The 20,244-nt window shown below is 40.4% G+C and overlaps 1 protein-coding gene across 10 annotated transcripts in view; it reads left to right on the forward strand.

The window, feature by feature from the left end:
- Positions 1 to 20,244, forward strand: part of LOC118372493 (lysine-specific demethylase 5A-like) — a 93,782-nt gene that overhangs the window by 57,272 nt on the left and 16,266 nt on the right. For 9 of the 10 annotated variants that reach the window (XM_052460052.1, XM_052460042.1, XM_052460043.1 and 6 more), the window contains 6 exons: positions 1,026 to 1,150; positions 1,267 to 1,417; positions 1,718 to 1,838; positions 2,025 to 2,201; positions 2,329 to 2,507; positions 13,056 to 13,212. In XM_052460052.1, the coding sequence (XP_052316012.1) occupies positions 1,026 to 1,150; positions 1,267 to 1,417; positions 1,718 to 1,838; positions 2,025 to 2,201; positions 2,329 to 2,507; positions 13,056 to 13,212 (910 nt within the window). The remainder of the gene's footprint in view (positions 1 to 1,025; positions 1,151 to 1,266; positions 1,418 to 1,717; positions 1,839 to 2,024; positions 2,202 to 2,328; positions 2,508 to 13,055; positions 13,213 to 20,244) is intronic. The other variant, XM_052460046.1, reaches the window with a different exon arrangement.

Below are 20,244 nucleotides of genomic sequence, written 5' to 3' on the forward strand. Positions count from 1 at the left end.
ACAAGAATATAAGATATGCATATCATTCGTAGATTTGGATAGAAAACACTCTGAAGTTTCTAATTGTTTGAATCATGTCTGTGAGTATAACCACATTTATGTAAGAGGCAAAACCCTGAGGACTAACTGTTCAGATTTTTTATATTTTTTCCCCTCTCTGTTCCCTGAAATGTCTTTGCCATGGGATATTTCATAGGAACCTATTTTCAGTTCCTACAGCTTCCACTGGATGTCACCAGTCTTTGGAATTTGGTTGAGGTTATTCCTTTGTGCAATGAAGAAGTGGGGATACTTTTGTGAGTTGCGCAAGACGTGAAAAGCAGTGCTGGTTTGTTTTCTTTCCTGTATTAAATACAGATTGCCCTGTCTGCAATTTGTTCGATTATTAACGTTTAAAAATACCTAACGTTGTATTAGAAAAGTAGTTTAAAATATTTTGGCAAAGTTTATAGGCATCTTTTGAAACATTTTGTAGTGACGTTGCGTTTTTGTAAGCTGTTTTTTTCTGTATCAAATGTGCTTTATAAATGGACATTTTGGATATATATGGACGGAATTAATCGAACAAAAGGACCAATTGTGATGTTTATGGGACATATTGGAGTGCCAACAAAAGAAACTTGTCAAAGGTAATGCATGCTTTATATTTTATTTCAGCGTTTTGTGTAGGGCCTGCAGGGTTGAAATATGCTAGCTCCTTTGTTCACTGCTGGTGCAGATGGTGCAGGCTATCAGATAATAGCTTCTTATGCTTTTGCCGAAAAGCATTTTTATATTCTGACATGTTGGCTGGATTCACAACGAGTGTAGCTTTAATTGAGTATCTTACATGTGTGATTTAATGAAGGTTTGAATTTTATAGCATTTTATTTGAATCCCCCGCTCTGCATTTCCTCTGGCAATTGGCCCGTTGAGACATTTGCGTCCCGCCTATCCCTAAGAGGTTTTAATATGGGTCAATTTGACCACGTATAGCAATCAATATTAAATAGATTCTGACGCTCTTCTGTCTCTTTGTATTCCAGCTACCGGTATGATCTGGAGGAGTTTCCCTCCATGTTGTATGGGGTGAAGTCCAGAGCTCAGTCCTATGACACCTGGGCCAAGCGGGTCACTGATGCCTTGGCTGCTGACCACAAGAACAAGAAAGGTAGGAGGACAATCTGTACTGTAAAGGTGGAAATACTCTAAATATTATAACAATTGTACTATGATGCCTCATGTCTTTCTTCCCTGTCTGTGTCTCTGTCAATCTTCCTTTGTCAGACCTGATAGAGTTGAAGGTTCTTCTGGAGGATGCAGAGGACAGGAAGTATCCAGAGAACAGTCTGTTCCGTCGGCTCAGAGAGATGGTGAAGGAGGCCGAAACCTGCTCTTCTGTGGCCCAGGTACTGCTCAGCCGCAAGCAGAGACACAGGTCAGTAGAGTACAGATACACACACTGCTGTTATGTCACACTAAAGTGTATATCCCTATTCTCTACCCATCTCCTGAATTGTGCACTTGCACACTCCACACCATAGAATTAAAAGCATTGGTTTGGTGCCAGCATTCTCCTTTATTGTTTTTACACCATAGAATCTGTGAGGGAGAGTGTGCTAGTGCACACTTTGGGAAAAGGGTAGCAAATCGGGACATAACCTAAAGCACCATTTAACATGTACACCTCTACCTGTGAGTAATAAATCAACTCAAAGTATGTGTCTCTGTATTCCAGTACCAGGCAGCATCCAGAGTGCAGCAGGACTCGTAACAAGCTGACAGTGGAGGAGCTGAAAGTCTTTGTCGAGCAGCTGTTCAAACTGCCCTGTGTCATTGGACAGGCTCGACAGGTCAAAGTAAGTCCCACACCTAATACAGTCACTGGCCTCTCTTAAGAAATTTTCTTTTTAAGATTTTTTTTCTTCTTATATCACTGAAGTTGACCTGTCCCCAAACCACTATTAGTTGATTAGTAGTCCTTGATTGTTAGTATTTAACACCATATCCCTCAGCCCTTCATCCCTGTCTCCCTCCCTCCACAGGAGTTTCTAGAGAACGTGGAGGACTTCCATGAGAGAGCCCAGGTAGCCCTGGCTGACGAGCTGCCTGACTCCTCCAAGCTGCAGGCCCTGCTAGACCTGGGTGGAGGTCTGGATATGGAATTACCTGAGCTGCCCAGGCTCAAACAGGAGCTGCAGCAGGCCCGCTGGCTGGATGAGGTGATGACTGATGATTATTGTACATTAGCGTAGTGTTTTACCTCATTTTGTGCTTTCTTCAGCAGTCTAAAATGTATGTTTTATGGGAGAGGAAAAATATTTAATTGAAACATTTTGTTATCATTAGGTACGTGTGACGCTGGCAGAGCCCCACCGGGTGACCCTGGAGCTGATGAAGCGGCTGATAGACTCTGGGGTGGGGCTGGCACCACACCATGCTGTGGAGAAGGCCATGGCTGAGTTGCAGGAGATACTCACTGTGTCAGAGAGATGGGAGGACAAGGCCTTCGCATGCCTACAGGCCAGGTAATGATGAAGTTACACATTACACACCTATGGAACAGTTCTCTCATCTGCCTAAAGGCCAGGTAAATGAGAATATGACAATGCTTTTCTAAAGTCACCTCAAATCAAATTTTATTGGGCACACACACATGGTTAGCAGATGTTATTGCGATTGTAGGGAAATGCTTATGCTTCTAAAGCCGACAGTGCAGCAGTATCTAACAATTCCACAACAAAACCTAATACACACAATCAAATCAATCTAGTAAAGGAATGGGATGAGAGTATGTGTATATATATATTATAATATATATATATATATATATATATATATATATATATATATAAGTATAAAATATATGGATAAGCAGTGACAGAGCGGCAAAGATTTGATAGTGAAGGATACTGTAATGGCGTTCTTCGTTTGTTGAAAGAGTCGGACCGAAATGCAGCGTGGTGGTTACTCATGTCTTTAATGAATGAAATGACGATACATGAAAATAACGTAATATACAAAAACAACAAAACGGAACGTGAAACCTAATTACAGCCTATCTGGTGAACACTACACAGAGATAGGAACAATCACCCACGAAATACACAGTGAAACCCCGGCTACCTAAATACGGTTCCGAATCAGAGACAACGAGAATCACCAGACTCTGATTGAGAACCGCCTCAGGCAGCCAACCTATGCTACACCCCTACTCAGCCGCAATCCCAATACCTACAAAACCCCCAATACGATAACACAATAAACCCATGTCACACCCTGGCCTGAACAAATATATATCGAAAACACAAAATACAATGACCAAGGCGTGACAGATACAGGTTCGACCGATTTATGATTTTTCAACGCCGATACCGATTTATTGGAGGACCAAAAAAGCCAATACTGATTAATCGGCCAATTTTCTTTTTGATTTTTTTAATGTTTTTTTCAATGTATAAGTAATTATTTTTTATTTTTTGGTAATAATGACAATTACAACAATACTGAATTAACACTTATTTTAACTTAATATAATTAATCAATAAAATCAATTTAGCCTCAAGTAAATAATGAAACATGTTCAATTTCATTTAAATAATGCAAAAACAAAGTGTTGGAGAAGAACGTAAAAGTGCAATATGTGCTATGTAATATAATATTATTATATTATATATTTATTATTATTATTATATTATATTATATTATATGTAAGAAAGCTAATGTTTCAGTTCCTTGCTCAGAACATGAGAACATATGAAAGCTGGTGGTTCCTTTTAACATGAGTCTTCAATATTCCCAGGTAAGAAGTTTTAGGTTGTAGTTATAATAGGAATTATAGGACTCTATACCATTTGTATTTCATTAACCTCTGACTAATATATGTTCTAAAAGGCACTTTAGTATTGCCAGTGTAACAGTATAGCTTCCGTCCCTCTCCTCGCTCCTCTCTGGGCTCGAACCAGGAACACAACGACAACAGCTACCATCGAAGCAGTGTTACCCATGCAGAGCAAGGGGAACAACTACTAGAAGCGAGTGACGTTTGAAACGCTATTAGTGTGCGCTAATTAGCTAGCTATTTTACATCGGTTACACCAGCCTCATCTCGGGAGTTGATAGGCTTGAAGTCATAAACAGCGCAAGGCTTGACGCACAACAAAGAGCTGCTGGAAAAACGCACTAAAGTGCTGTTTGAATGAATGTTTACGCGCCTGCTTCTGCCTACCACCGCTCAGTCAGATACTTAGATACTTGTATGCTTGTATGCTCAGTCAGATTATATGCAACGCAGGACACGCTAGATAATATCTAGTAATATCATCAACCATGTGTAGTTAACTAGTGATTATGATTGATTGTTTTTTATTAAATACGTTTAATGCTAGCTAGCAACTTACCTTGGCTTACTGCATTCGCGTAACAGGCAATCTCCTTGTGGAGTGCAACGAGAGAGAGGCAGGTCGTTATTGTGTTGGACTAGTTAACTGCAATTGGAACCTAACCCTGGCCCCGATATGCAAATGTCTCAAAACCCCCTCTGATTTTAAATCTAAATCTGGTTTTGGTATTTTTAATTTAAGTGTTGTCAAAAATGGACGGGGTTAGGATTTGGGCTAAATCAACTGATACTGATGTAATTGTGTTTTCTGAAACCTGGCTCAGCAAGTCTGTTTTTGATAAAGATATTTGGATAAGTGGTTACAATGTTTATCACACTGATCGGGTTAAGAAATGTTAATGAATTACCGTCATGTGTTTTGAAGGACTCTGTTGTTATATATGACAACTGAAATGATGAATTGTTTCAATGAGCACTTTGTATCATCTGGTAGACTGTTTGATTCAGTGTCCTCTGTCTCTGTATAACCCTGTGTGGATGAACCAGTGAGAGCTGGTCAAACTTTGAGCTTTTTGCCATTCTCAGTGCAGGTTGTACATAGAGGTACACGGGGTGAGATCTTGCGTGGAGCCCCAGATCGAGGGAGATTATCAGTGGTCTTGTATGTCTTCCATTTTCTAATAATTGCTCCCACAGTTGACTTCTTCAAACCAAGCTGCTTACCTACTGCAGATTCAGTCTTCCCAGCCTGGTGCAGGTCTACAATTTTGTTTCTGGTGTCCTTTGACAGCTCTTTGGTCTTGGAAATAGTGGAGTTTGGAGTGTGACTGTTTAAGGTTGTGGACAGGTGTCTTTTATACTGATAACAAGTTCAAACAGGTGCCATTAATACAGGTAACGAGTGGAGGACAGAGGAGCCTCTTAAAGAAGAAGTTACAGGTCTGTGAGAGCCAGAAATCTTGCTTGTTTGTAGGTGACCAAATACTCATTTTCCACCATAATTTGCAAATAAATTCATAAAAAATCCTACTGGATTTTTTTTTCTCATTTTGTCTGTCATAGTTGAAGTGTACATATGATGAAAATTACAGGCCTCTCATCTTTTTAAGTAGGAGAACTTGCACAATTGGTGGCTGACTAAATACTTTTTTGCCCCACTGTATATTTGTCATATCACCAAATCCAAAAAGCACAAAGCCATTTTTCCCAGCCAAAGATAGTCACAAAAGCAGAATTAGAGATAAAATGAATCACTAACCTTTGACAATCTTCATCAGATGACACTCATAGGACACCATGTTACACAATACATTTGTTTTGTTCGATAATATGCATATTTATATCCACACATCTTGGTTTACATTGGCGCCATGTTCAGAAATGCCTCCAAAATATCTGGAGTAATTACAGAGAGCTTCGTCAAATAACAGAAATACTCATCATAAACTTTGACGAAAGATACATATAATTAAAGATACACTGGTTCTTAATGCAACCGCTGTGTCAGATGTAAGAAAAAAAAACTTTCGGAAAAAGCACACCATGCAATAATCTGAGACGGCGCTCAAATAGAAATAACATTTCTCCGCCATGTTGGAGTCAACAGAAATACGAAATTACATCATAAATAATCCCTTTGATTATCTTCATCAGAATGCAATGCCAGGAATCCTATTTCCACAATAAATTTAAAAAAAGGTTTGATAATGGCCATGACTTGTGTCAAATTAGCAACTTTAGCTAGCATGTGTAGTACATGTGTCCAAACACTGGTACAAGTGAAGGCAAACGTTGGACGAAAACTTCAAAAAGTTATATTACAAGTCGAATAAACTGGTCAAACTTAGTAGAGAATCAATCTTCAGGATGTTATCATATGTATCCAATAACGCTCCAACCGGAGCATTTCGTCATGTCTGTATAAGTAATGGCACACATTGCCATTCCATGACTAGTGTGCGTGACCAGGAACCGGCCCCACATCACACTGGAGGCTTCATTCCATGTTTTACTGACTGTTGACATCTAATGGAAGGCGTATGAAGTGCAAACAGATCCATAAATTACAGGGAATTGAATAGGCGATGACTTTCACATCGAGCCTTTTCAGAATTCTCACTTCCTGTTTGGAAGTTTGCCTGCCATATGAGTTCTGTTATACTCACAGACATAATTCAAACAGTTTTAGAAACTTCAGAGTGTTTTCTGTCCAATACTAATAATAATAATACGTATATATTATCATCTGGGACAGAGTAGGAGGCTGTTCAATTCGGGCACCAATTCATCCAAAAGTGAGAAAAAATTTTTTTTTCCCATTCCTCCTTGCAAAACAGCTCGAGCTCAGTGAGGTTGGATGGAGAGCATTTGTGAACAGCAGTTTTCAGTTCTTTCCACAGATTCTCGATTGGATTCAGGTCTGGACTTTGACTTGGCCATTCTAACACCTGGATATGTTTATTTTTGAACCATTCCATTGTAGATTTTGCTTTATGTTTTGGATCATTGTCTTGTTGGAAGACAAATCTCCGTCCCAGTCTCAGGTCTTTTGCAGACTCCATCAGGTTTTCTTCCAGAATGGTCCTGTATTTGGCTCCATCCATCTTCCCATCAATTTTAACCATCTTCCCTGTCCCTGCTGAAGAAAAGCAGGCCCAAACCATGATGCAGCCACCACCATGTTTGACAGTGGGTGTGTTCAGAGTGATGAGCTGTGTTGCTTTTATGCCAAACATAACGTTTTGCATTATTGCCAAAAAGTTCAATTCTGGTTTCATCTGACCAGAGCACCTTCTTCCACATGTTTGGTGTGGCTCCCAGGTGGCTTGTGGCAAACTTTAAACGACACTTTTTATGGATATCTTTAAGAAATGGCTTTCTTCTCGCCACTCTTCCATAAAGGCCAGATTTGTGCAATATACGACTGATTGTTGTCCTATGGACAGAGTCTCCCACCTCAGCTGTAGATCTCTGCAGTTCATCCAGAGTGATCATGGGCCTCTTGGCTGCATCTCTGATCAGTCTTCTCCTTGTATGAGCTGAAAGTTTAGAGGGACGGCCAAGTCTTGGTAGATTTGCAGTGGTCTGATACTCCTTCCATTTCAATATTATCGCTTGCACAGTGCTCCTTGGGATGTTTAAAGCTTGGGAAATCTTTTTGTATCCAAATCCGGCTTTAAACTTCTTCACAACAGTATCTCGGACCTGCCTGGTGTGTTCCTTGTTCTTCACGATGCTCTCTGCGCTTTTAACGGACCTCTGAGACTATCACAGTGCAGGTGCATTTATACGGAGACTTGATTACACACAGGTGGATTGTATTTATCATCATTAGTCATTTAGGTCAACATTGGATCATTCAGAGATCCTCACTGAACTTCTGGAGAGAGTTTGCTGCACTGAAAGTAAAGGGGCTGAATAATTTTGCTCGCCCAATTTTTCAGTTTTTGATTTGTTAAAAAAGTTTGAAATATCCAATAAATGTCGTTCCAATTCATGATTGTGTCCCACTTGTTGTTGATTCTTCACAAAAAAATACAGTTTTATATCTTTATGTTTGAAGCCTGAAATGTGGCAAAAGGTCGCAAAGTTCAAGGGGGCCGAAAACTTTCGCAAGGCACTGTATGTGTGTATATATATGTGTGTATGTGTGTATGTATATATGTATATGTATATATGTATGTGTATATATATACATATGTATGTGTATATATATATATGTATGTATGTATGTGTATATATATATATGTATGTATGTGTATATATATATATATGTATGTATGTGTATATATATATATGTATGTATGTGTGTGTATATATATATGTATGTATGTGTATATATATATATGTATGTATGTATGTATATATATATGTATGTATGTATGTGTATATATATATATGTATGTATGTGTATATATATATATATATATATGAGCCGATTTCAAGTTTTCATAACAATCGGAAATCGGTGTTTTGGGCGCCGATTAAAATATATATATATAAAATATATATATTTTATCGCCGCCAAAAATACTGATTTCCGATTGTTATGAAAACTTGAAATCGGCCCTAATTAATCGGCCATTCCGATTAATCGGTCGACCTCTGATTTACACTACCATTCAAAAGTTTTGGTTCACTTAGAAATGCCCTTGTTTTCCATGAAAACATATATGAAATGAGTTGCAAAATGAATAGGAAATATAGTCAAGACGTTGGCAAGGTTATAAATAATGATTTTTAATTGATATAATAGTGTCCTTCAAACTTTGCTTTCATCAAAGAATCCTCCGTTTCCTCCAGGAATTTCAGCCTTGTAGACCTTTGGCATTCTAGTTGTCAAATTTGTTGAAGTAATCTGAAGAGATTTCACCCCATGCTTCCTGAAGCACCACCCACAAATTCGATTAGCTTGATGGGCACTTCTTACGATCAAGCTGCTCCCTCAACAGGGTTGAGATCCGGTGACTGTTCTGGCCACTCCATAATAGACAGAATAGCAGCTGACTGCGACTGCTTCTTCCCTAAATAGTTATTGTGTAGTTTGGAACGGTTGTCCTGTTGTAGGAGGAAATTGGCTCCAATTAAGCGCCATCCACAGGGTATGGCATGGCGTTGCAAAATGTAGTGATGGCCTTCTTCAAGATCCCTTTTACCCTGTACAAATCCCCCACTTTACCACCACCAAAGCAGCCCCAGACGTCACATTGCCTCCACCATTCTTGACAGATGGCGTCTTGCACTCCTCTTGCATCTTCATTGTTTTCTGCATCTCACAAATGTTCTACTTTGTGATCCCAACACCTCAACTTAGATTTGTCAGAGCATGACACTTTTTTCCTATCTTCCTCTGTCCAGTGTCTTGTGTTATTTTGCCCATTTTTCCTTTTTTTGGCCAGTCTGAGATATGGCTTTTTCTTTGCAACTCTGCCTAGAAGGCCAGCATCCCGGAGTCACGTCTTTACTGTTGACATTGAGACTGGTGTTTTGCGGGAACTATTTTATCAAGCTGCCAGTTGAGGACTTGTGAGCCGTCTGTTTCTCAAACGAGAGACACTAATGTACTTGTCCTCTTGCTCAGTTGTGTACCGGGCCTCCCACTCTTTCTATTCTGGTTAGAGCCAGTTTGCGCTGTTCTGTGAAGGGAGAAGTACACAGCGTTGTACTAGATCTTTAGCATCTTGGCAATTTCTCGCACGGACTAGCCTTCGTTTCTCAGAACAAGAATAGACTGAGTTTCAGAAGAAAGTTCTATGTTTCTGGGCATTTTGAGCCTGTAATCGAAGCCCCAAACGCTGATGCTCCAGATACTCAACTAGTCTAAAGAAGGCCAGTTTTATTTCTTCTTTAATCAGGACAACAGTTTTCAGCTGTGCTAACATAATTGCAAAAAGGTTTTCTAATGATCAATTAGTCTTTTAAAATGATAAACTTGAATTAGCTAACACAACGTGCCATTGGAACACAGGAGTGATGGTTTCTGATAATGGGCCTCTGTACTCCTATGTAGATTTTCCAGAAAATCTGTTTCCAGCTGCAATAGTAATTTACAACATGAACAATGTCTACACTGTATTTCTGATCAATTTGATATTTTAATGGGCAAAAAATGTGCTTTTCTTTAAAAAACAAGGACATTTCTAAGTCACCCCAAACTTTTGGACAGTAGTGTACATATGAGATGAGTAATGTGAGATGTAATATCTACATTCTTAAAATGGCATTATTAAAGTGGCCAGTGATATTAAGTCTGTAGGTTGGCAGCCGCCTCTGTGCTAGGTCTGGCTGTTTAACAATTTGATGGCCTTGAGATTGAAAAACAGCTTCTATTGCTCTGTCCCAGCTTTGATGCACCTGTACTGACCTTGCCGTCTGGATGGAAGTGGGGTGAATAGGTAGTGGCTCGAGTGGTTATTGTACTTGCTAATCTTTTTTACCTTCCATTGACATGTGTTGTAGGTGTCCGGGAGGTAGTTTGTCCCAGGAGATGTGTTGTGCAGACTCGCACTACCCTCTGGAGAGCCCTGCTATTGTTGGTGGTGCAGTTGCCGTACCAGGCTGTGATACAGCCCGATAGGAAGCTCTCGATTGTGCATCTGTAAAAGTTTGTCACGGTTTTGGGTGAAAAGCCCAAAAAATGTCAGCCTCTTGAGGTTGAAGAGGGGCTGTTGCACCTTCTTCACCACACTGACTGTGTGCGTGGACCATTTCAGTTTCTCTGTGATGTGTACACCGAGGAACTTAACTTTCCTCCTTCTCCACTACTGTCGATGTGGATATGGGGGATGCTCCCTCTGCGATTTCCTGAAGTCCACGATCATCTCTTTTTGTTTTGCTGACATTGAGTGCGAGGTTATTTTCCTCACACCGCCCTCCAAGTGCCCTCACCACCTCCCTGTAGGCTGTCTCGTCGTTGTTGGTAATCAGGTCTGCCACTGTAGTGTCGTCTGCAAACCTGATGATTCAGTTGGAGGCGTGCTTCGCTACGCAGTCGTGGGTGAACAGGGAGTACAGGAGAGGGCTGGGAACACACCCTTGTGGTGCCCCAGTGTTGAGGATCAGCGGAGTGGATATGTTGTTTCCTACCTTCACCACCTAGGGGCGGACTATCAGGAAGTCCAGGATCCAGTTGCACAGGGCGGGGTCGAGACCCAGGCTCTCAAGCTTAATGATGAGTTTGGAGGGTACTGTGGTGTTGAGTGCTGAGCTATAGTCAATGAACAGCATTCTTACATAGGTATTCCTCTTGTCCAGATGGGATAGGGCAGTGTTCAGTGTGATGGCGATTGCATCGTCTGTGGACTTATTGGGGCTTTAAGCAAATGGTAGTGGTGTGAAAGGTAGGGTGGAAGTGATCATGATGAAAGAAGTAAGTGCTACGGGGCGATAGTCATTTAGTTCACTTAGCTTTCTTGGCCACCATTGTTCCTGTTCCCATCTTGAAACATGTGGGCACAACAGACTGGTCTGAGCATGCTCTGAGGATGGGGCTAGGGATGTGGTCTGGGCCGGCTGCCTTGCGAGAGTTAACACATTTTTTTACTCACGTAGGAGTGCCCACAGTCTTTGGTAGTGGGCTGTGTCGGTGGCACTGTATTATCTTCAAAGCGTGCAACGAAGTCGTTTTAATTTGTCTGGGAGCAAGATGTCGATGTCCACGACGGGGCTTGTTTTTTTTGTATCTGTGATTGTGAACCCTGCCACATACATCTCGTGTTTTAGGCATTGAATTGCAACTCCACTTCGTCTCTATACGGACTCTTTGCTTGTTTTATTGCCTTAGGCATTGACTTAACTATACTGTTTGTATTCAGCCATTTTCCAGTCACCTTGCCATGATTAAATGCGGTACGTGTCTTCAATTGTTGCGCGAATGCTTCCATCAATCCATGGTTTCTGGTTCGGGAAGGTTTTAATAGTCACAGTGGGTATAACATCTCTTATACACTTCCTTATAAACTCGCTCACCGAGACAGCGTATACGTCAATGTTGTTATCTGAGGCTACCCAGAACATATCCCAGTCCATGTGATTAAAGCGATCTTGAAGCGTGGAATCCGATTGGTCAGACCAGCGTTGAATAGACCTAAGCACGGGTGCTTCCCAATGGACTCATGGTCAGATTTGCCAAAAGGATGGTGGGGGATGGCCTTGTATGTATTACGGAAGTTAGTGTAGCGGTGATCGAGTATGTTACTCACTTGTTTACTGCAATCGATATGCTGATAGAATTTAGGTATCCTTGTTCTCAGCTTTGTTAAAATCCCCAGCAACAATAAATGCAGCATCAGAATATATGTTTTCCAGTTTGCATAAAGTCCAGTGAAGTTCCTTTTTGGCCGTCTTGGTATCTGCTTGTGGGGGGATGTACACGGCTGTTACGATAACCGAGGATTTCTCTTGGGAGATAATACGGTCGGCATTTGATTGAGGATTTTGAGGTTAGGTGAACAAAAGGACTTCCTGTAAGTTGTTAGAATTACACCATGACTCGTTAATCATGAACCATACACCCCCGCCTTTCTTCTTACCAGAGAGATGTTTGTTTCTGACGGCACGATGCACTGAAAATCCCGTTGGCTGTACGGACTCCGACGGCATGTCTCCAGCTGGCCATGTCTCTGTGAAACAGTGTTAAAATCCCGGATATCTCTTTGGAAAGTAACTCTTGCCCTAATTTCGTCGACTTTGTTAACTAGGGACTGGACATGAGCGAGTAATATACTCTGACGCGGTGGGTGGTGTGCGAGTAATATACTCTGAAGCGATGGGGGTGTGCGAGCAACCGAAGCCTCACAAGAAGACCGCTCCGGCACCCTCTCCTCTGTCTGTGTTGTTTTGGGTCGGCCTCTTGAATCAGTTCAAATGCCCTGGGAGATGCAGACAAAGGCACTGATTTGGGAAAGTCGTATTCCTAGTCATAGTGCCGGTAAGTTGACGTCTCTCTGGTATCCAATAGTTCTTCCCGGCTGTATATAATAACACACAACACTTTCTGGGCTAACAATGTAAGAAATAATACATATCAATACATATAATACATGCCCTCTCTCGTTTACAGCATATGCCTTTAGCTTTGCTGTCATATGCTTGGGTCGTGTTCAATAGGGTACACCTTCGCAAAAATGTTGGGCAAATCCAATTCCTGTTTAGCATATTGCATCAAAGGATGCCTGTAACTGTGAGATGATGAATTTCTCCAAATCCATTATTTCTTGTCGCTTTCCTCCCCCAGGCCTCGGCACAGCATGCTAACCCTGGAGAGCATCATGATAGAGGCCAGGAACATACCAGCCTACCTGCCCAACGTCCTGGCCCTCCGAGATGCTCTGTACAAGGCCAAGGAGTGGAGTGCCAAGGTGGATGACATTCAGGTAGTGTCGCGTCGCACGGTAATTACTAAGTATAGATTCAATTTGTGATGTATATAGATGTAGCTACAGGATAGACGGGCATCTTTCAATATTTGTCTTTGATGCGCTCGGCTCTGTTTATACGCAACGGAATGGCCTGATCATTTGTTAGAAGCTTACATTAGCTATGTTTCCATCAATTTATCGAAAGATTTTCAAGCGGGGGCATCCCTAGTGGCACTGCAGTTGCAGTTCTTGAGGCCTTACTACAGCCCCGGGTTTGATCCTAGTTAACTACGGACTGGACATTAGCGAGTAATATACTCTGAAGCGGTGGGTGGTGTGCGAGTAATATACTCTGAAGCGATGGGGGTGTGCGAGCAACCGAAGCCGGCTGCCCGTGACAGGGAGAACCATGAGGCGGCACACAATTGGCCCAGTATCGTCGGGTTTAGGGGAGGGTTTGCCCGGCCGGGATTTCCTTGTCCCATCGCACTCTAGCGACTGACTTCGGTCGCCAGCTGTACAAAGTCCGTACAGGAGTTGCAGCGATGAGACAAGACTGTAACTACCAATTGGATATCACGGAATTGGGGGACGACGACTAATATTCTAATATTGGAACACCAAAATATATGCACATTTTACCAGCAAAGGTCTGTTTCCAGCAAACTGGCTTCTTGGGAGTCAAAAGCTGTGCTTAATGACGTAGTGCAAATAAAAAGCACAACTTTTCATTCACAGTTGAAGTCGAAAGTTTACACACACCTTAGCCAATTACATTTAAACTCAGTTTTTCACAATTCCTAACATTTAATCCTAGTAAGAATTCCCTGTCTTAGGTCAGTTAGGATCACCACTTTATTTTAAGAATGTGAAATGTCAGAATAAGAGTAGAGAGAATGATTTATTTCAGCTTTAATTTCTTTCATCACATTCCCAGTGGGTCAGAAGTTTCCCACAATAAGTTGGGTGAATTTTGGCCCATTTCTCCTGACCGAGCTGGTGTAACTAAGTCAGGTTTGTAGGCCTCCTTGCTCATACACGCTTTTTCAATTCTGCCCACACATTTTCAATAGGATTGATCAGGGCTTTGTGATGGCCACTCCACCAATACCTTGACTTTGTTGTTCTTAAGCCATTTTGCCACAACTTTGGAAGTAAGCTTGGGGTCATTGTCCATTTGGAAGACCCATTTGCGATCAAGCTTTAACTGATGTCTTAAGATGTAGCTTCACGAAATCCACATCATTTTACTACCTCATGATGCCATCTATTTTGTGAAGTGCACCAGTCCCTCCTGCAGCAAAGCACCCCCACAACATATGATGCTGACACCCTGTGATTCACGGTTGGGATGGTGTTCTTCGGCTTGCAAGCATGCCCCTTTTTCCTCCAAACATAGCGATGGTCATTATGGCCAAACAGTTCTATTTTTGTTTCATCAGACCAGAGGACAATTCTCCAAAAAGCACGGTCTTCGTCCCCATGTGCAGTGGCAAACCGTAGTCTGGCTTTTTTTATGGCGTTTTTGAAGCAGTGGCTTTTTCCTTGCTGAGTGTCCTTTCAGGTTATGTCGATGTAGGACTCATTTTACTGTGGATATAGATACCTTTGTGACTGTTTCCTCCAGCATCTTCACAAGGTCCTTTGCTGCTGTTCTGGGATTGATTTGTGCTTTTCACACCATAGTACGTTCATCTCTAGGAGACAGAATGCGTCTCCTTCCTGAGCGGTATGAACGCTGCATGGTACCATGGGGTTTATACTGTGTACTGTGTACTATTGTTTGTACAGATGAACGTGGTACCTTCAGGTGTTTGGAATTTGCTACCAAGGATGAACCAGAGGTCTACAATTGAATCCTACAGATGAAGAACCATATATGCGACAGTTTTTCCATTTTAAGATAATCAGTTATTTTTATATTATTAATTGTGTGTACCACATTAGGTGTTTTATGGTTGACAAATAATTCACCATACCCATATCTTCCAATAACAATTGATATTATTTTGTTATTTCAAAAAATGCTTTTTTTATTGCCGTTTTAATTTTAACAGTATATCTCCAGTGATGATTTCAGTTTGTGGAAGAACAGTATATGTGACATTTTGCATGACTCTTGTAAGATGTCCTTTTTTAACACCTGATATGATGTTTTAAGTACTTTCAAGTACAAATGCCCTTCATGTAAATAACTTAAATGCAATTTGTAGTTAATTAATTTATATAGAGGTTCATTTAAAGGTGCTCTATAAACTTTAGCACCTATGACTTTATTTTGTGTCATGAAATCTTAGTCTCATTTAAAATGAAGCCCTCAATGTGAACATACCATAGAATAACTACAAAAATAGAATACAATTAAATCAATTCAATCAAAATAAGCACAACTTGTAAATATCAAATATGGATCAATGTGATGTACCAATATGCAGGTCCCTAAGGTCAATATTACAAAACGTTCAGAAAACCATTCTCTTTGCGTTTAACACTATGATCAGCAATTAAGTTTTGAATTGCGTTAAACCCACGCTAAAGGAAAGAAATGTCCTTCTGTACTGAGGTGACAGCAGTAAATAAGTATTAACTGCTTAGAGTTTATGCTAAATGTGATGACAGTACTGTATATTGTAATGATTAAAAAAGGCAATCAAGATCAAATGAATACTCACATACTGTATGTGATGACTTATTTGTTTTTAATTAATTCAGATTAAAAAAGGTTCAAATGATCACACACAAAATAATTATCAACAGAACACATTGTACATAACATTTTCTACACTAGGAACATCTTAAAATTAAATTAATTCAATATATTGTGCTGGTTCAAATCATACACAAATTGATTCACATAGAAAACACCTACTATACATTTAATTTCCTACAATAGGGGTGACATGTCTCCTGAAATGTATTCAGATTCAACACACTATACAGGTTCAGGGGATCATAAACTCACAAAAAAAACGGTTAATTATGTAGCTTGTTAACAAATTATTCACTCTGCAGTGATTTATAAAAAGAGCGTGATGCAGCTGGCAAGTAGTTCAGCATGGTCATCAGATCTTGGTACTTGTTTTTTTTGATGGGCAGAGGACTCGTATGCTCTAGCGTAGTGGCTTGCAAAATAGGGAGGTTGAGGTGTAACTCCTTGTTTTGGTTTGGAGATCAGCCACGATTTCAATCCCTCAAATAGGGATTAAATGTGGCTCTGTCTGGCGTACAGATTCCAAGGATCCTCAACTGAAATTAGAACAGAAACATTTTAAGTTCCTGACATCAATAATCAGTCAAGCATTAGGATATTTTATTGTTAGAACAACATGTTGCATGTTGATGGGATGTTAGTAAACTATTCTCTGTGCAATACCTGTGACTTTTAACCACCTCACTGAGGTGATCTGTAGTCCAGCTGGTCGCTTGAGGACAGAATCAGGGAGGTGCCTGAAGTCTTCACATTGCATCCTCATCACCTTGAATGGTTTTGCTGGTTGTGCTTCAAATATCATCAGCAACCAATTCAGATCAGGGCTGAGGTATTCTCTGTGTACATCCCCCTTCATCCGAGAGTAGTGGTTCTGGGTTCTTGGGAAAGATGGAATGTGCTCCTTGATGCCCTCTTTCACTGTAGCATGTATCCGATGTGGCCTGTAAGGAGACACGATGTTGTTGAACTTGTATTCTTTCAATGGTCTAGGGACCTGTCTTAGAGTGCAACTGTGTCGCTATAACCGGGGTACAAATCCCGGTCACGCCATTGCCGTTTGTGGCCGGGGGGTCCTGTAGGGCGGCGAGAATTAGGCCAGTGCTGTCCGGGAAGGTAATTGGCACTCAGTCCTCAATGCTCAGGTGGTAGTTGGACAGCTTAGTTACCATCATTTTGTTTAAAAGTAATAAACATATGTATATTTTTGTTTCAGAATTCGCTATTCATCCATTCGATACTCTATGTTAATGTTTAGAAGATTGTTTAGAGTACTGATATAGTGAAATAATCCAGGCTGGAATCCATTGCGCATTACCTATTGCTATGCTTCCCTCTTCCATCTTCTAAAGGAGACCTAGCCTCAGTAGCCTGATCTGGAGACCCTGCAACCTCACCTGCCTCAGCTAACTTTTCCTGAATAACCTGACCAAAACAATTACATTTCAATTAGCAGGTTATTAAAAACTAGTACAGAGAATACAATATGTTTGTAATTGATATTCATATAGACATTAATTCATATTTTCACTTGCCTGAAGATGGCTGTTGGTTAGCTGGAATATAGACATCAAAGTGACCTTGCACACATTCAATCTCTGGCCTGCTTGCTGTACATAGTATTTGAAGGTTTGTTTCCGTCATTTGTTCTCCTCAGGTTTACGTCTCCGTTTCACCTCATGCTGCAATAAAAATTGACAATGATGAATTCAGAATTTAATATACTGTAGCACATTCAGGATATTGCTTGATCAGGATCTCCATCTTTCACACACTCCCAATCTATACACAGAATGAGTTTGTATTGCACCATTGTGTAACACTGCACTTTTAGAGTTAATGTTAATGTACGTATCATTACTGTCAAAGTTAAACTATGCAAGTGTTCAATATAGCCATTATAATAATAGGCGTTTTGTCTTATTTCTAACCTGTTCTGAGCCGGAGAGAATCAACGCTTGTTGTTTCTCGCATGGGACCGTGTAGAAACTGTTGAACAGATGCAGCTTGCACTCATCATCAGTCAACTTTCCACAATCCTTTCTGCACGTCGTGGAACATGCTCTTCCCTGCAGGATACAGTGTAACTAGCTAGCTACTGTAGCCATGTCGAATCATCCGGTGGATGGAGAAAAAGTAGCTAGCTATGTTTCTTCTATAATCTAGCAATAACATTTGTAACGATAATGTATGAGTTAGTAGCCAAAGACTTTAGCTAATATGTTTTCTCTATAGTTACAAATTAGACAACCCAGAACATACATGTTAGTTACTGTACTCCTATAGCTAGCTAGCTTGATTGTTTGATATACGGTTCTTCCACATACCTCTTTTGGACAGCTTTTCCCTGTTTTTTTTATTGACCCTTACGATTTGTATAGGGTTTTCCCGCATCCCGTAAGACCTTCCTTTGCCTGTCTTTCCATTATTTTAGTTTTGTTTTACGTTTCTTTCCCACATTTCTGCGATTTTCATCAGCAACAGAAAGGTTGCGCGCTTGTCCGTCCATTCTGAGTGGTGCACATAAACGGTTATTCCACGAGAGCCTATTTTTAAATTTAAAATTATTGTTAATTAGCGCGTGGAAAGCTTGTGAAACCGGTTTACTATAGAAAAGGGGTGTCCAATAATGATTTTTCATGTATATCTCTTATTTTTTTTATGTCACATATATGGTTCTTCGTCTGTAGGATTCAATTATATTTCTGAGGACTTGGCTGCTTTATTTAGATTTTCCCATGGTGTCAAGCAAAGAGGCACTGACTTTGAAGGCAAAGGCCTTGAAATACATCCACAGGTACACCTCCAATTGACTCAAATGATGTCAATTAGCCTATCAGAAGCTTTAAAAGCCATGACATAATTTTCTGAAATTTTCCAAGCTGTTTAAAGGCACAGTCATCTTAGTGAATGTTAACTTCTGACCCACTGGAATTGTGATACAGTGAAATAATCTGTCTGTAAACAATTTTTGGAAGAATTACTTGTCATGCACAAAGTAGATGTCCTAACCGACTTGCCAAAACTATAGTTTGTTAACCTCTAGTGACACTCCATCCCGGATCCGGGAGCGTAATCATCGACTGACACTAATTAGCATAACGCAACGTACATAAATATTACTAGAAAATGTTCCTATTCATGAATATCACAAGTGAAAAATATTGAGTCACAGCTAAGCCTTTTGTCAATCACCCTGTCATCTCAGATTTTCAAAATATGCTTTACAGCCAAAGCTAGACAAGCATTTGTGTAAGTTTATCGATAGCCTAGCATAGCATTTTGTCCAGCTAGCAGCAGGTAACTTGGTCACGGAAATCAGAAAAGCAATCAAATTAAATCGTTTACCTTTGATGAGCTTCGGATGTTTTCACCCACGAGACTCCCAGTTAGATAGCAAATGTTCCTTTTTTCCAGAAAAATGTTTGTAGGCGAAATAGCTCCGTTTGTTCTTCACGTTGGGGTAGCCTAGTGGTTAGAGCGTTGGACTAGTAGCCGAAAGTTTGCAAGTTCAAATCCCTGAGCTGACAAGGCACAAATCTGTCGTTCTGCCCCTGAACAGGCAGTTAACCCACTGTTCCTAGGCCGTCATTGAAAATAAGAATTTGTTCTTAACTGACTTGCCTAGTAAAATAAAGGTAAAATAAAAAATAAACGTTTGGCTGAGAAATCGACTGGAAATAGCGGTCACGACCATGCGGGAAAAATATTCCAAATTAGCTCCATAATATTGATAGAAACATGGCAAAAGTTGTTTATAATCAATCCTCAAGGTGTTTTTCAAATATCTATTCATAATATATCAACCGCGACAGAGCTTTTTTCAGTAAGACCGGGTGGGAAAATGGCTACCTCCTGTATTTTACGCGAGAATCACTCTGAGAGCCATCAGGTGACCACTTACACAATGTAGCTGATTACAGGTATTCTTCAACATATAGGCGTAAAACTATGTCACAATGCTGTAGACACCTTGGGGAATACGTTGAAAAAGTTATCTGGTTGATAGCCCATTCACTGCTCAATAGGGACGCATTGGAACGCAGAGCTTTCAAAACATGAGGCACTTCCGGATTGGATTTTTCTCAGGCTTTCGCCTGCAATATCAGTTCTGTTATACTCACAGACAATATTTTGACAGTTTTGGAAACGTTAGTGTTTTCTATCCTAAACTGTCAATTATATGCATATTCTAGCATCTTGTCCTGACAAAATATCCTGTTTACTTTGGGAACGTTATTTTTCCAAAAATGAAAATACTGCCCCCTAGTCACGAGGTTTTAACAAGAACTTTGTGGAGTGGTTGAAAAACGAGTTTTAATGAATCCAACCTAACTGTATGTAAACTTCCGACTTCA

The sequence above is a fragment of the Oncorhynchus keta genome, chromosome 13 (genome assembly GCF_023373465.1).
Source record: "Oncorhynchus keta strain PuntledgeMale-10-30-2019 chromosome 13, Oket_V2, whole genome shotgun sequence".
NCBI classification, from domain to species: Eukaryota; Metazoa; Chordata; class Actinopteri; order Salmoniformes; family Salmonidae; genus Oncorhynchus; species Oncorhynchus keta.